The following is a 17859-nucleotide window of genomic DNA, read 5'->3' as shown; positions in this document are numbered from 1 at the left end:
AATTATACCATGGAAAATATTCAGCCATAAAAAAATGAAGACTTGGTGGAACAAAGTTTTCTTAGTAAAGCATCAAAAGAATGGAGAAGCAAGAATCCAATGTACTCTATTCCAATATGAAGGCAGCCCCTAATACAGGGGCGGGGGCTAAGAGAATGAGCAAGTGGGAAGAGGGGTGGAGGGAAAGGGCTGGGGTGGCAGGGTATGTTACACCTCTTGTGCGTGGGGCACAACTATAAGAGGGACTTCATCTAACAAATGCAATCAGTGTAACCTTATTTTTTGTACCCGCAATGAATCACAAACAATAAATAAACAAATAAGTGAATAAATGAATTAAAATGGAGACTTTACATCTTTTATTTTTACCTGGATGCAGTTGGAACATATTCTTCTCAGTAAAATATCTCAAGAATGGAAACAAACAAACAAAAAAAAGTGTTCAATGTACTCAATACTATTATGAAACCAATATATAAACACTTATACTCTCATAAGAATGACAAAACACAAATACAGTCTAACAAGAGGAATGGGAGATGGGAGGGGAAGAGAGAAGGTGATAAGTGGGAAGAGGGAGGTTATTTGCTTGGATCTCACCTAAAGTACATAATGCAAATGTATACTTCAAAATAACTGAAGAGTAAATTTTGTCTTACCATAAAAAATAAATGAAGTGGTGGTTATGTTAATCAGTTTGATTTAAGCATTCCAATTGTATATCAAATCACCACATTATGCTCCATAAATGCATACAGTTATGATTTAATAAAAAAATTAAAAGAACACGCACAACTTATCACCATTTCACTTCTCTTTCTTCTCCTTGTATGCATGCAATTGGTGACTTTCCTTGGCTCTTACAATATATCAATGCATTTTAAGCAAATTCTGTGTCAAATAGCTTTTTCAGAAATATATAATTGTTACCTTCGACTTGTTCATTTACTGTATTTTTTCCTTTTTGATTAGAAGCCTCAGATGAATACCCAAGATCCTTCTTTTTAAGATTCTGTGAGATGCTCTGTGAAAATTAATAACAACATTGAGTTTGAAATAAATTAAAATACTAAGGTCCTTGAAGATTTCCTAATCACTACCTTAAAGTATTAAGGTTCGTGAAAATTTCCCAATCAGAATTTTTTATGAAAAAGCAGTTATAATAAAAGCAGTATCTGTTTAAAAGGAAAACACTGCAATTGAAGACTTCATATTTGGTCTCCAGATGAAGCCTGTATTACATCTGTTTTTCATGACTGATTCTGTGAACTAAACAGGGAGCTAAAAAAAAAAAAAGAAAGAAAGACCCACCTAATATTCAATGGTTAATTGAGAAAATATAAATTTATATGCCTATGTCAACAAGGAATTTTCTTCAAAATACATAACTCTAATCTTCACTCCCCACCAAAAATAAGTGAACATTATAAGAACATACAATATACTGACTATAATACTTACAACATTAAATACATTGATATTCCTTATTCTAGAAATATGTTGGTGATAAATTAGTATTGGCCAAATGGGAACCTTTGGAGTATGTCATTATGAACATAAACTGAACATTATCCAAGCTTCTTTATTTAGGTAAACAATACTTTAAAACAAATTTATATTTTTCAAACTTTAGATTGATATGAGGGCATAAACTTTTAGATAACATTGTTTTCATTTCTAAAATAATTTTCAATTTTTAGTTGAGCCCTTCACCCAAGAGACATGCTGAACACTTTGACATTGTGCACATTAGATCGGATCCCACCAATCACCCTCCCTTCATCTTCTCTCCTCTCTGCCTCCTCTCTCCTCCATCTCATGAGACTAGCATTTTTGTTAGATGTGGGCTTGTAGTTGTTTATATATTGGTTTCATATTAGTATTGAGTATATTGGATACTTGCTTATCCATTCTATTTTTTATTATTTATTAAATCATAGCTGTGTACATTGATATGATCATGGGGCATCATTCACTAGCTTCACAGACCGTTTGACAAACTTTCATCACACTGGTTAACATAGCCTTCCAGGCGTTCTTTCAGTCACTGTGCCAAGACACTTACATTCCACATGTACCAAGTTTCACATATACCCTTGTAAGATGCACCGCTGATGTAATCCCACCAATCCCCTTCCCTCCACCACCTTCCCCCTCCCTCCCCTCCATTTCCCCCTTCTCCCTATTCTTAAGTTGTAAGTGGGTTATAGCTTTTATGTGAAAACCCTAAATTAGTTTCATGGTAGGGCTGAGTACATTGGGTACATTTTCTTCCATTCTTGAGATACTTTACTAAGAAGAGTATGTTCCAGCTACATCCATGTAAACATGAAAGAAGTAAAGTCTTCATCTTTCTTTAAGGCTGCATAATGTTCCATGGTGTACATATACCACAATTTACTAATCCATTCGTGGATCGATAGGCACTTGGGCTTTTTCCATGACTTAGCAATTATGAATTGGGCTACAATAAACATTCTGGTACAAATATCTTTGTTATGTTGTGATTTTTGGTCTTCTGGGTATATGCCCAGTAGAGGGATTACAGGATCGAATGGCAGATCTATTTTTAGATCTCTCGTGTTCTCCATATCTCTTTCCAAAAGGAATGTATTAATTTGCATTCCCACCAGCCATGCAAAAGTGTTCCCTTTTCTCCACATCCACGCCAACATCTCTGGTCTTGGGATTTTGTGATATAGGCTAGTCTCACTGGAGTTAGATGATAACTCAAAGTAGTTTTGATTTGTATTTCTCTGATGATTAAAGATGATGAGCATTTTTTCATGTGTCTGAAGGCAGCACACGTATCTTCTTCAGAGAAGTTGCTCTTCAAATCCCTTGCCCAGCCTGCGATGGGATCCCTTGTTCTAGCTTTGCTAATGCATTTGAGTTCTCTGTGGATTCTGGTTATTAAACTTTGTAGGAGACATAACATGCAAATATCTTCTCCCATTCTGAGGGCTGTTTCTTGCTTTAATGTGTTCTTGGCTGTGCAGCTTTTTAGTTGGATCAAGTACCAGTAGTGTATTTTTGAAGCTGCTTCAATTGCCTGGGGGGTCCTCCTCATAAAATACTCGCCCAGACCGATTTCCTCAAGGGTTTTCCCTGCACTCTCCTCTAGTATTTTATAGTTTCATGTCTTAAGTTTAAATCTTTAATCCACTGAGAGTCTATCTTTGTTAATGGTGAAAGGTGTGGGTCCAGTTTCAGTCTTCTGCAGGTTGCCAGCCAGTTAACCCAGCACCATTTGTTGAATAGGGAATCTTTTCCCCACTGAATTTTTTTAATTGGCTTGTCAAAGATTAAATAACGTTAAGTAGCTGGATTCATCTCTTGGTTCTCTATTCTGTTCCAGACATCTACTTCTCTGTTTTTCTGCCAATACCATGCTGTTTGATCACTATCGATTTGTAGTATAGTCTGAGGTCTGGTAGAGTAATTCCTCCTGCTTTATTTTTACTTCTGAGTAATGTCTTCTTGGCTATTCGAGGTTTTTTCTGATTCCATATAAATGAAGTATTGTTTTTTCAAGATCTTTAAAGTATGACAGTGGAGCTTTAATAGGGATTGCATTGAAATTATATATTGCTTTGGGTAGTATGTACATTTTAACAATGTTGATTCTTCCCAGCCATGAGCATGGTATGTTTTTCCATTTGTTAATATTTTCAGCTATTTCTTTTCTTAGAGTTTCATAGTTCTCTATATAGAGATCTTTCATGTCCTTTGTTAGATAAATTCCCAAATATTTCATCTTCTTTGGCACTACTGTGAATGGGATAGAGTCCTTAACTGTTTTTTCAACTTGACTATTGTTGGTATATATAAAGGGTACCGATTTATGAATGTTGATTTTGTAACCTGAGACGCTGCTGTATTCCTTGATCACTTCTAAGAGTTTTGTAGTAGAGTCCCTAGTGTTTTCCAGATATACTATCATATCATCTGTGAAGAGAGAAAGTTTGATCTCTTCTGACCCTATATGGATACCCTTGATTGCCTTTTCTTCCCTAATTGCGGTGGCTAAAACTTCCATTACAATGTTAAAAAGCAATGGAGACAATGGGCAGCCTTGTCTGGTTCCTGATCTGAGTGGAAATGATTCCAATTTAACTTCATTCAATATGATATTGGCTGTGGGTTTGCTGTAGATGACCTCTATCAGTTTAAGAAAAGTCCCTTCTATACCGATTTTCTTAAGTGTTCTGATCATGAAGGGATGCTGGATATTATCAAAAGCTTTTTCTGCATCGATTGAGAGAATCATATGGTCTTTGTTTTTTAATTTATGTGCTGGATTACATTTATAGATTTACGTATATTGAAATAGTCTTGAGACTCTGGGATAAAACCGACTTGGTCATGATGTATAATTTGTTTGATGTGTTGCTGGATTCTGTTTGTTAGGATCTTGTTGAATATTTTTGCATCTATATTAATTAGTGACATTGGTATACAATTTTCTTTTCTTGTTGGGTCTTTTCCTGGTTTGGGGATCAGGGTGATGTTTGCTTCATAGAACATGTTGGGTAGTCTTCCCTCTTTTTCTACCTTTTGGAACAGCGTGAGTAATATAGGTACTAATTCCTCTTTAAAGGTTTGGTAGAATTCTGACATGAAACCATCTGGTCCCCTCCCTTTTTAGGGAGGTTTTGTATGGTTGATGCTATTTCCAAAGTTGATATGGGCCTGTTCAACATTTCCACTCGATTCTGGCTAAGTCTTGGAAGGTGATGTGCTTCCATGTATTGGTAAATTTCCTTCAGATTTTTGAGAATAAAGTTTCTTGTAATATTCATTAAGGATTTTTTTTGATTTCTGAGGAGTCTGTTGTTATTTTGTCTTTGTTGTTTCTGATTGATGAGATTAGAGAGTTTTCTCTTATTTTCCTGATTAGGTTGGCCAAAAGTTTATCTATTTTATTGACCTTTTCTTTTTTTGTGTGTTTTTTTGGCTGGGGCTGGGTTTGAACCCGCCACCTCTGGCATACGGGACTGGCACCCTACTCCTTGAGCCACAGGCGCCGCCCTTTATTGACCTTTTCATAAAACCAGCTTTTTGATTTATTGATCTGTTGTATTATTCTTTTGTTTTCAATTTCATTTAATTCTACTCTAATTTTGGTTATTTCTTTTCTTCTACTGGCTTTTGGGTTGGAATGTTCTTCCTTTTCCTGTTGCTTGAGATGTCTCAGTAAGTTGTTAACTTCCTCTCTTTCCGTTCTCTTGAGGAATGCTTGCAGTGCTATAAATATCCCTCTTAGAACTGCCTTTGCGGTGTCCCAGAGGTTCTGAATGTTTGTGTTTTGTTCCAAAAAAATTAGCGATTTCTTTCTTAATCTCATCTCTGACCCAGCTATCATTCAGCATGTTATTTAACTTCCATGTTTTTGTATGAGTATGCAGATTCCTGTTGTTACTCAACTCAAGTCTTATTCCATGGTGGTATGAGAAGATGCATGGAATAATTTATATTCCTTTAAATTTACTGAGGTTAGACTTGTGACTTAAGATGTGATCAATTTTGGAGTAAGTTCCATGAGCTGATGATAAGTATATGTATTCAGTTTTGTTGGGATGAAATGTTCTGTAGATGTCTGCTAAATCCAAATGTTGGCTGGTTAGGTTTAAATCTAAGATTTATTTGCTCAGCTTCTTTTTGGGGGATCGATCCAATACTGCCAAAGGAGTGTTGAAATCTCCGATATTATGGAGCTGGAGGAAATCAAGTTGCTCATGTCTGTTAGAGTTTCTCTTATAAATTGAGGTGCATTCTGGTTGGGTGCGTAGATATTAATAATTGAGATCTCATAATGTTAAGTATTACCTTTAACAAATATCAAGTGACCATTCTTGTCCTTCATTAATTTTGTTGGTTTAAAGCCTATTGTATCTGCAAATAGAATTGCAACACCTGCGTTTTTATGATTACCATTTGTCTGAAATATGGATGACCATTCTTTCACCAGGAGTCTGTATTTGTCTTTTAAGTTAAGATGTGACTCTTGTATGCAACAAATATCTGGCCTGAGTTTTTGTATCCAGTCAGCTAACCTATGCCTCTTTAGAGGACAGTTTAAGCCATTCACATTAATGGAGAATATTGATAAGTCTGGTGAAGTTTTGGGTATCGAGTTTTTCAAAAGTCCAGTGGGCATTTTTAACACTTTCGCCAGTGTTGAAATTGGAGTTTCATCCGAAGTTTATGAGTGAGTTTACTTTTGTGGTAGAGGATTGGGTTGGTCATTATGGAGGATAGGTCTGAGAATATCCTGAAGAGCTGGTTTGGTTATGGCAAATTTCTTCAACATATGAATGTCATTAAAGTATTTAATTTCTCCATTATAAATAAAACTCAGTTTAGCTGGATACCAGATCCGGGGTTGAAAGTTATTTTGCTTTAGGAGATTAAAAGTCAGTGACCACTTTCTTCTGGCTTAAAAAGTTTCAGCAGAGAGATCTGCAGTCATTATAATATTCTTCCCTTTGAAGGTAATGGTTTTCTTTCTCCTGGAACCTTTGAGAATTTTCTACTTCATATTAACTTTAGTGATGTTAATTATGATATGCCTGGGGGATGTGTTATTGAGGTTGAGTCATGCTGGGGTTCTGAAGCTGTCCGCTATCTGAATTTCAGAATCTCTAGGCATGTCTGGAAAATTCTCTTTCATAATTTCATGCAGAAGGGCCTCTGTGCCCAGCGAGGCCACTTCATCTGTTTCTGGAACTCCAATGATTCGGATATTCGCCTTCTTTGAATTATCCCAGAGCTCTCGGAGAGAATGATCCGTTTTTGCTCTCCATTTCTCTTCCTCTTTGAGTGTTTGGTAGTGTTCAAAGGCTTTATCTTCAATGTCAGAAATCCTTTCTTCTGCTTGTTCCACTCTGTTACTGAAGAATTCTACTGTATTTTTCATATCTTTGAGGGCTGCAAGTTCTTGCTTCAGTGTGTCTTTGGTGGTTTTGTCTTTAAATTCGTTAAATTCTTGAGAATACTTTTGAATTTCTCCTCGAATTCCTAATTCCACTTTATTAATCTTGTCTGCAATCCAAATTCTGAATTCGATTTCTGACATCTCAGCCAGTTGTTTATCAATGGGATCTTCAATTAGGCCTGCCATATCTTTCCTTGGGGGGGTTGATCTATTCTGATTATTCATGTTACCAGAGTTTTTCGCTGATTCTGCCCCATGGTTGTTTTACTCCCTTTGATTTTTCCCCCTGGGGCTTTGTCGAGGGCCTGTACAGTGTTCTGGCCTGAGAAACTGGGGTCCTGTCTGGTGTGGTGGGGCTAAGTGGTTCTGTCTTGTTTTCAGTTGGTTTCTGTTCCACCCTAGTGAAACAGATACTCCGGACTGAAGTCTCAGCTGTGGAGAAATATCAGCAATTAAGTCACCCCACCCCACATTGGCAAAAAATTGGAAAAGAAAAATCAAACCTTCCTACCACTGTGCACCCACGGCACCACCTGATTTGTCCTCAGGCGATTGGTACTGTTCAAAAGGTCCAAATCAGTTCTCAGTCTCCACCTGTTTCAGGTGAGAGAGTTTAAGAGGTCTCTGGGAACTGGATCACAGGGGTCTGGTGACTACTCTGGTGTGGCTTGCTCCAGTGCTGCGTGGACTCAGGAGGAGCCACTCAGCCAATAGTTCAGTCTGGTAAGGTTGCTGCCTCCTTCCCCACCTTGCACCACTGTCACACCCAGTCACTGATAGCCCTGCAGTTGGCTGATACAGTTGCCTGTAGTGAACTGGTACTCCAGGAGTTTGCACCTGCCTGAATCACAAGGAAGTCTGTCAGGCCGCTGCGCTCAGCCTCTCTCTAGCTGGAGGAGGTGAGGCCTGACAACCTCGGATGCTTGATAAATTTTGGGGGGGTTTTCACTCAGGTCCAGTCTCACCCCTGATTAATGTTACTGACAGAACAGAACACACCAAATTTTCGGTTCCCCTGCAGAAGAGAAGCTGAATTGAGTTTCAAATCAGCTTGTCTTTGCTCTTGTATTATCTATAGGCAGATGATCCCCTGAGGGCCAGGTACGTCTTAGGTTCAGTAAAGCGGAACTCTGGGTCAGCCCCGCCCTGGGAGTTTCCCTGGTTTGCAAGTTGGAGTTGCCTCAGGCAAATCCTATACTCACAGTCTCTGGTTGCCCAGGGAGATGGGGGTGTGGCTTCAGAATATTCAGTAGTGAGCTGTATTGCTAGCAAAAGAGGGCTGCTGTTTTATGCCTCACGGAACCGCTGCTCCAGTGCAGCTCCCCTCTGGCCAACTGTCCTCTCTCTGCTCCCATGCGCCAGAGTCTGCCCCAACTGGCTGCAGCCCAGCACTGTCTACACCCCTCGAGCAATCGCCCAAGAGTCTGGACCCATGGGGGACAGGCCTCCAGACCTTGGAGCGAGAGCAGAGGGGACCACGGGGAGCAATGGGAGCCTGGGGTTATGGGCAGAGAAAACACACAGTTTTATGCCTGGCCATATTGTCACCAAAAGATGGCTGTTGCACTGTGCCTCAAGGGACTGCTGCTCCGGTGCGGTCCCCTCTCCGCCGACCGTCCTCTCCTCACTCCCGTGCCCACAGCTGGTGCTGACCAGCTGCAGTCAAGGCCTCGTCCACACCCCTTGAGAAATCACCTTAGACTCTGAACTCCTGGGGGACTGGCATCCAGACCTCAGTGTGAGTGGAGGGGAGCGCTGGGAGCTCAGAATTCCAGGTAGAGACTATACACAGTTTTATACAGTTTTATGCCTGGCAGGAGAACGCTGTGGCACCCTAGTAGGGGAGGTAGGTCCAGTTTTAGAGGGTCTGTCCCGTGGAGTGTAGTAGGAGGACCTTTGAACTCTGCCCGATTGTTTGTGGGGCACTCTGATCCGTTCTAATGGGGGAGGGGACTCCTGTTCACATGGTGATGGATTTTGTACTTTTTGTTTATATGTTGAGGTCGCAGCTCACCTCAGCGGGGTTGATGTGCATTCTTCAACCTTCTCTCTTAGTGCAGCTCAAATCCACTAGGTTACTTGCTGAATTTTTGTCCTTTAACTTTCCTAATGGATGGGAGCCTCTGTGGAAAGCTGGCTTCAGTCTGCTTATCCATTCTTATGATACTTTACTAAGAAGAATGTGTTTCAACACCATTCAGGTTAACGCAAAAGATGTAAAGTCTCCATCTTTTTATGGCTGAATAGCACTCCATGGTGTGTGTGTGTGTGTGTGTGTGTATATATAAATATATATACACATATATGCTGTATGCATCTCTTTCTCAATTAAGATATAAATTCAATAAACCATAGCAAGACAATAAAAAGGGAAGAATAAGAACATTTGCTTTTGAAGCATATAAAACATGCCAAGCACTTACTTGTATTTTGTCTTCTCTACACATTATAATAATAAAAATAAAAATCATGGTGACCCCAGGTTCTGCTTTCTGGTCATTTCAAGAAGTTCAGAATAAAATGGTGAATAGATGTGATTAATACAACATGCAAAAGTGGAAAATCAGAATGGACCAGAGAACTGAAAAAGGATAAAAGCAGCAGTGACAAATGAACATCTACTTCATTTTGAACTTGAATTTTTCTTCTCCAAAGGTGGGGATTCTACTGGTAACATGTCATCCTCATTCTTACCCTTTTGCATATCCTGCTATATTTCTTCCTTTATAAACACACGTGCTTTTGATGATCTGTCACTATGTGGTGGGGAGGGATGCATATTTTCTGATTCAGGTTTCATGGTTTGTACTTTTCAGCATCTCTGTCCTCATCTAATGCCTCAGGAACACGTACAGTATGTACTGGTTTTCCTTCATTATTAGTGGATATAGCAGCAGAAATACTGCACCTTTTTGTTTGAAGCACACACTTCATTTCCTTATAAGCCACAAATTTTGGATTTCTTGACTGAGGTACATTTCTGATGTCCAATTTCCAAAAAAAAAATTGTTTTGGCCATTTCAAAATCAAACTTCTTAGTGTTCCTTTGTTTCAACTGTATCTTCTGAGCTCCTTGCTTTTTTAGTGTGTGTGTCATTATAATATTCTCCTCACATGCCCAGTGCTGGGACAGGGACAAGATGGCTGACTAGAGGCAGATTTTGTGGAAACTCTCATCCAGAAGGAGGGGAATTTTAATGAAGTAACCCAGAGTAGTGTAATTGGGGGCTAGATTGCAAGAAGAATCAAGGGGTTCAGTAACCCTGCAGAGACAAACTGCGAGGACCAAGATGAGTAAGAGGAAGGAAGAGAACTGAGGAGAGTTAGAGTGGATCAGTCTAGAGGATTCCTGAAAACAGAAGGGTAAGGGTGAGCCTTCTCCCACCTGCAGGTCTTTCTGCAAACAGCAAAACACACCATCACTTGCCTGATAAGGAAGTCCCAAGAAGGATAAAACATCCCACTATTTTTGCACCAAGTCATATCTGCTTCTGAGTCTGTATCGTGCCTGGCAGAATAGAGAGCAATTTTGGCACTAGCTTCCTTTCAACACCAGCCCATACCCTCTCTTTTTTGGGTTGCCCAACAGTCTGCCCTCACTGCAGAACTCTGCTTTCCAGTGTCAGAAACTAGGAGCGCTAGCCCAGCCCAGACTGGAGGGCGGGTTGACCCACCCCCGGCAACAGCAGGTGAAAGTGCTTTGGACCCTACCCGCCCCTCAGAGCAACTGAGGGAGCGAGGGTTTACAGAGGTTGCTTTCTCTGTCACCAAGAATCATCAGGGTCTTTATCAGGCCATGTGGACTCTGAGAGACCTCTGCATTGTGTGGCCCAATGAACTGAGCATGCCTCAACCCTGTTGGAGGAAATGGTGGCTTGGCTGCACTGACAATGCATGACAAAGTCCCTCCTAAGCCTCTATCCTGCTGGGGGGATCTTTCCCTACCCATTGGAATGGTATTGTCTAGCATCTGTGCCTAGCAGGCCCCTCCTGGAGGTTTGGCCCCTGACTCCACTCCTGCCAAATTGAAGGTGGATGGGCCTAGTCTCTGACAGGCAACCCAATCCGGGAAAGCCTTGGAAGCAGATGGTAGGCCCAAGATCTCCCTTCCCTACCATAGTCAAAAAGCCTCCTCAGTTTGAATCTGTCACAGCTGGGACTTCAGAGAAAAAGAAGAGTTTGTTTGAATAGTTAGGTGTAAAGTAGAGTGAGGAACTCCACACACAGGAGTCTCTGGATCTGACTTCTGCCCACCAGATTTAGTTTTAGTCACCAAGGATCTGGACACAATTATAGCAGTGCTTAAGAAATGGAAAGAGGCATTCAAGGAGATTCAAACAGTATGGAGTCTCAGCAGTAGAACAGAACATGGAGAAGAAAGAATCTCAGAAATGGAAGACAAGAATTTTGAACTAACCTAATCATTCAAAGAGACAGGGGAAAAAAGGAGAATAAAAACAGCTTTCTCTGAGCAAGTTATAGAACTACTCCAAAAGATCAAGCATTCAAATCATTGGGATTTCTGAAGGATAAGAAGAGAGTGAATGGTAGGAAAAAAAATATTTCAGGCAAATGGAAATCAGGAGAAAGTAGGGGGTACAATTGTATTTTTAGATATTATGAGATGTTTATTAGATTTAAACCAATAAACAAAAACAAAGATGGATGCTATTCTCTGGTCAAGAGAACAATATAACAATGAGACATTTGAATCCTAAATATCTATGCACACAACTGAAACACTCCCAGACATTTAAAATGAACCCTAACCAATTTGAACAACATGATATCCTGTGAAACTATATTAAGTGGGCATTACAACACGCTTCTGACAAAACTGTACTGACTCTCCAAGCAGAAACTAAACAAATAAACAAGGGAGTTAAATGTGTCCCTAGAACAATAGGGTTTTACGGAAATATACAGAACATAAATCCAAAAACTACTGAGTATGCGTTCTTCTCTCTAGCTCATGGATTATATTCCCAAAAAATGGACACAAATCAAACCTCAACAAAATCTAAAGAATAGAAATTATATCTTGTATCTTTCCAGATCATTAGGGAATAAAGGCAGAACTCAACTGAAAAAAAAGATCCTTATGCCTGCATGCCTGTACAAAGTCATGGAAATGAAGTAACCTTAGAGCAAAGAACTGGGTCAAGGAGGAGATAAAGAAAAAAATCATTATCTTTCATGAAAAAATGACAATGAAGCCACACACTATCAAAACCTGTGGGATACTGCAAAGGCAGTCCTAAGGGTGAAAGTTATTGGATTAAATGCTGTCATTCAAAAAAACAGAAAAAAATGCAAATCAGTAACCCAATAAACCATCTGAAGCAACCGGAAAAGAAAGAATAATCCAATCTCAAGCTTAGTAGGAGAAAAGACATAAACTAAAATCAGAATTTAATGAAATTGAGAACATAAGGACCATTCAAAAGATCGGAGAAAGAAAAAGTTGTTTCTTTTAAAATATTAATAAAATCAAAGTACCCTTGGCCAGACTGACTAGCAACAGAAAAGATCTCTAATAACTTCAATCAGAAATAAAAGAGGGAAAATAACAATAGAAACCACAGAGATACAAAAAAATCTTCAGTGACTGCTACAAAAATCTATATGCTCAGAAATTTTAAAATGTAGAGGAACTGTACCAAAATGTGGACTCATATCATCTCCCCTAAGCTCAACCATAAAGAACTAGAAACTCTAAACAGACCAGTATAAAGCACCAGAACTGCAATAACAATAAATCTTCCCTCAAAAAGTCCTGGACCAGCTGGTGTCACACCAGAATTCTACCAAACCTTCAAAGAAGAGCTTATACCTATATTGCAGAAACTATTCCAAAACATAAAGAAGGAAGGAAACTTCCCCAACACGTTCTATGAAACAAACATCACCCTGATTCCAAAACCAGAGGAAGAGCAAACAAAAAAGGAAAACTACAGACCGATATCATTAATAAATATTGATTCAAAAATATTCAATAAAATCCTAGCAAACAGAGTACAGCTACACATTAAAAAATTACACATCATGATCAAGTGAGTTTTATCCCAGGGATAGAAAGTTGATTCATAAATCCATAAATATAATTCACTATTGAAATAGATTCAGAAGGAAAGACCATATGAGTCTCTCAATAGATGCAGAACAAGCATTCAACAAAAGTCACCATCTCTTTCTCCAAGAACACTTAAGAAAATAGGCATAAATGGGACATTTCCTAAACTGATCGACGCCACCCCACAACAGACCTACAGACAATAGCATACTGAATGGGGGAAAACTGAAAGCTTTTGCACTTAGAATTGGGACCAGACAAGGAGGTCCACTATCACCACTGCTACTCAACCTAGTGCTGAAAGATCTAGCCAATGCAATCAGGCAAGGGATGGATATTAATGGCATTGAAATAGGAGCAGAGGAGGTCAAGATCTTCCTCTTTGCTGATCATACGATTTTATACTTTGGAAACCTCAGGGACTCAACTACAAGGTTCCTGGAAGTGAGCAAGGAATCAAAAGTTTTAGTACATAAAATCAAGGTCCACAAATCAGGACCCTCCAGTATAGTATGCCAGTAACAGTCAAGGTGAGAACAAGGTCAAAGACACATTATTCCTTCACAGTAGCTTAAAAAAAACAATGAAATGCTTGGGAATATACTTAACAAAGGATGTGAAGAATTTCTACAGAGAGAACTATGAAATCCTGAGAAAAGAAATAGCAGAAGACATTAACAAGTGAAAGAACATACCATATTCACTCACAGTTGAGAAGAATCAACATCATAAAATGTCCATACTACCCAAAACAATCTACAGATTTAATGCAATCCCCATCAAAGCATCAATGTCATATTTTGAAGATGTAGAAAAAATAATACTGTGCATCATATGGAACTAGAAAAAAAAAAACAAATAATAAATGCAATTCTAAACAATAAAAACAAATCTGGAGGCATTATAGCACCAGACTTCGGGTAATGCTACAAATCTACAGTGATCAAAACAGTACGATTCTGGCAAAAAAATAGGTACCTATGGAAGAAAACAGAGAACCTAGAAGTGAACCCAGCCACTTACCATCTGATCTTTGATAACCAAACAAAAGCATACACTGGGAAAAAGAATTCATATTTAATACATAGTCCTGGGAGAACTGGTTAGCCACAATGGGAAGACTAAAACTAGACTTCTCACCACTTACAAAAAGTGACTCTCATTGGATAAAATATCTAAATTTAAGACACTAAATGACAAAAAATCTGGAAGAAAGGGTGGAAAAAACTCTTGGCAAAATCAGCCTGAGAAACAGCTTATGAACAAGACCCCCTTGGCAACTACAGCAATATTAAAAATAAATAAATTGAACATAACCATACTAAAAAGCTTCTGCACAACTAAAGGCACAAGAACTAAAGAAAACAGCCTATGAAATGGTAGAAGGTATTTGCACACTATGACTCGGACAAAGAGCTGATAACTGGAGTTTACAGAGAACTCAAACTAATACACAAGAAAAGAAAAAACAATCCTATGTCAAAAGTGGACAAAAACTTCTCTGAAGAAGATAGATGAATGGCCAACAAACACATGAAAAAATACTTATCATCAGATAAATGCAATTCAAAGCTACATGAAGGTATTACCTAATCCCAGTGGAATAGCCCACATCACAAAGTCCCAAAGATGCAGATGCTGGTGTGGATGTGGAGAGAAGGGAACACTTCTACACTGTTAGTAAAACTGCAAACAGATATTTTCCATAGCCTCTGTGGAAAGAATTATGGAGAATTCTCAAAGAACTAAAAGTATACCTTCTATTTGATCCTGCAATCCCTTTACTAGGTATCTACCCAGAAGAAAACAACATTTTACAATAAAGACATCCACACTAGAATCTTTATTGCAGCTCAATTCATAATTGCCAGGATGTAGAAGAAACCCATGTGCACATCAACCCAGAAATGGATTAAAAAATGGTGGTACATGTATACCATGGACTCCCTTTCAGTCATAAAAAAGAAAAAGATGAAAACTACATATTTTGCATTTACCTGGATGGAGTTGAAAAGCATTCAACTCCATCCAGGTAGCAAAGTGTGCATGAATAGAAAAGTATCCAATATACTCAAAAATAATATGAAACAATTACATAAAGAACTACACACCCACAGGAGAGAAAAAAACAATTGAGTTGAAATGGGAGGGCTGAAGGAGAGTGCATAGTGTGCACATTTGCTCTCATCAAATGTACACAATGTGAGGACACACAGCACACTCCGTGGGTGAAGGGATCAGCTCCAACCTGAATTTTACCTAAGATATGCAAACAATGTAACCTAATCATTTTTACCCTCATAGTAATATGAAATTAAAACAAAAACCAAAAAACCCAGCAACAACAACATACCCAGGGTCTGCCAGGGCTGTTCTCATATTCCCGATATACTGTGTTTTCTTTTAAATAAAGCTTAGAAGATAAGTGTCAAGTTTATTTCAGGGACACTAAGTAGAAATGGGATGAAAAGACATTTCTGAGACTGATGTGCTTTTGTTCAGAGAATGCATGAAGTATTTTAGAGATGGACACTTCAGGTGGATCTATTATCCTCACAATCAGGAGGAATCTGTAATTTTGCCAAATTAGAGGGTTTTTTTTTCTTTTTAATATAAGCTTGCTACTCTTTTAGAGTTGTGTAGTCACTCTGCCTAAGGACAAACTGGACTTTTGTGTTATATGTATTCACAAATTTAACCAAACCTTTGGTTTTACTCATTTTTCTTAAATTTTAATTTATTTCACCACTCTACTTTGCCTTGATCTATCCACAATTACTCTAACTTTTGCACATAAGGAAATCCATAATACACAGTATATCCCCTCTTTCACAAACCCTATGTATTTCTAGTTTTTGAGAACTGTTTGCAGATGCAAACATAAAAGATTAATGTGTTTATTTTGTTACTTAGTTATGTTTTCTGTCAGGGTACAGGTTTTCAAAATGATGTGATCCTCTCACCCAAATATGGGCAAAGATATTCAGAAAATAAATAAACTTTAACTAACACATTTCTTAAATCTGTATTTAGCTACTTCCAAATCCTGGACTGCAACTAACAAGTGAAAAATAGTTTTCCTCAGCCTCCAATAGGAACTAGACAACTTTATCACTCTCTGTTTGAAATTAAGTTAATTTATTATATTTTCAATCTACCAAAACTGAATAAGCAGGTAATTTTGTAATATTACAATGACTTCCTTCCTCACTTAAAATGATTTTACCTAACTTCAATAGTAAACCTCTACACTGTACTTCAGTACTGTTCTAAAGGGCAACATTTGGAGACTTGGAAAGCTTTATGCTATTAGCAGTCTAAATCAATGCAATCAGACATAAAAGTCAATTATTTAGCTTTAATTAAAATTATATAAAATAATATGAAAGTGCTATGTTGTGACACAGCCTAACTGCTTAAGTCTAGGTCTAATACATCCTAATGTCCTCTAATGACAGTGAACAAAATCATTTTGATACTGTTTACTGATTTACTACATGTAAATATGTTATAAGCTTGCTATTGTTACCCCAAGAATAATGAGCCCCGTTACCAAAGGCCTCATTCTTTTTTTTCTTTTTTTATTAAATCATAGCTGTGTACATTAATGCAATCGTGGGGTACAATGTGCTGGTTTTATATACAATTTGAAATATTTTCATCGAACTAGTTAACATAGCCTTCATGGCATTTTCTTAGTTATTGTGTTCAGACATTTATATTCTGCATTTAGTAAGTTTCACCTAAGGCCTCATACTTTATGATACAAACTCTCTTCATAGACACAATGTTTATGACTCAAATCTCTCCTTCAATATAGACACTGAAGTGAGTTAGGGATCACTAGGCATAAGAAATATTTAGCCTAAGCATTACTGACTGGCAACATAAAATTGTAAATTTGGAAACACTGTGAATGATTATTCTTTTAATGTACTCAGTGGCCACCACTGTAAAATTGTTCATAAATTCTATTGCTTAGCAATATGATTAAACAGCTGATGTTACCTTCCTTATCACATAAGAAATTTATAATACAAGGAATATAATTATAAAAATTATAAAATACACAAAATCCCAGAAATCACTTGCCTCTATACCAATGGCAAATTTATCTATAATTTATTATTTCTTTTAAAAAATGTTTTAAACTTTGCAATAGTTAAATGGCTTTTTAAAATTTAATATCAAATTATAACCTATCAATTCTTAAATGCTAGTCCAAATTTTAATTTCTTTTCAACTATTCTATTGTACCAATGCAAATAAAACCATAATTAACCCGAAATTAAAATTTCAATTTTTTATACCTGTGGATGATTATTTTTGCTTCCATCGTGCTTTTCTTGCTTTTCCTCTGATATTACCATAAAGTCTTGTTTTGCTGTCAAAACCATAAATTTAGTTAATATAATCTACTTAGAATGATCCAAAAAAAGCTATAGCGTTTATAAAAGAAGAGAGAATTTTTTTCATTTTATAAATTGATAGTTTAAATGGAAGTTAATCTTTAGAAGAGTATTTACTTTCGTATAAAAATTTTCAAAATACACTCAGGGAGGCATCAGATGTCCCCAGATTCAAGGCATACCAACATCTCAAATATTCATTCTTCCATTTGTCTACCCAACATAAATGAACAAAATTTAAAATTATCATAAACATATGAAGTATTACTGTATACTAGTCTCTACTTCATAATTGTATGTTCAAAAACATTGCCTGTGTGTTCTTTATATTAATGGTTCACACAGTTGGCGTTGCTTTTTATACCTTCATCAGTGTATATCCTGTTCCTATGTCTGTCATGTTCTCGTCTATGACAAACCCATGGCTAATATTATACTAA

General features: G+C 37.7%; 1 protein-coding gene across 1 annotated transcript in view; it reads right to left on the bottom strand.

Annotated features, from left to right (window-relative positions):
* The window catches only part of LOC128594814 (ankyrin repeat domain-containing protein 26-like), a 119150-nt gene that overhangs the window by 83073 nt on the left and 18218 nt on the right, over positions 1-17859 (bottom strand). The window contains exons 7-8 of the mRNA XM_053603665.1: positions 17321-17394; positions 931-1024 (exon numbers count right to left, since the gene is read on the bottom strand). Coding sequence (XP_053459640.1) covers positions 931-1024; positions 17321-17394 — 168 coding nt within the window. The remainder of the gene's footprint in view (positions 1-930; positions 1025-17320; positions 17395-17859) is intronic.

The sequence above is a fragment of the Nycticebus coucang genome, chromosome 9 (assembly GCF_027406575.1).
Source record: "Nycticebus coucang isolate mNycCou1 chromosome 9, mNycCou1.pri, whole genome shotgun sequence".
NCBI classification, from domain to species: Eukaryota; Metazoa; Chordata; class Mammalia; order Primates; family Lorisidae; genus Nycticebus; species Nycticebus coucang.
The sequence above is the reverse complement of the archived record's forward strand: the minus strand, read 5'-3'. Positions and strand labels throughout refer to the sequence as shown.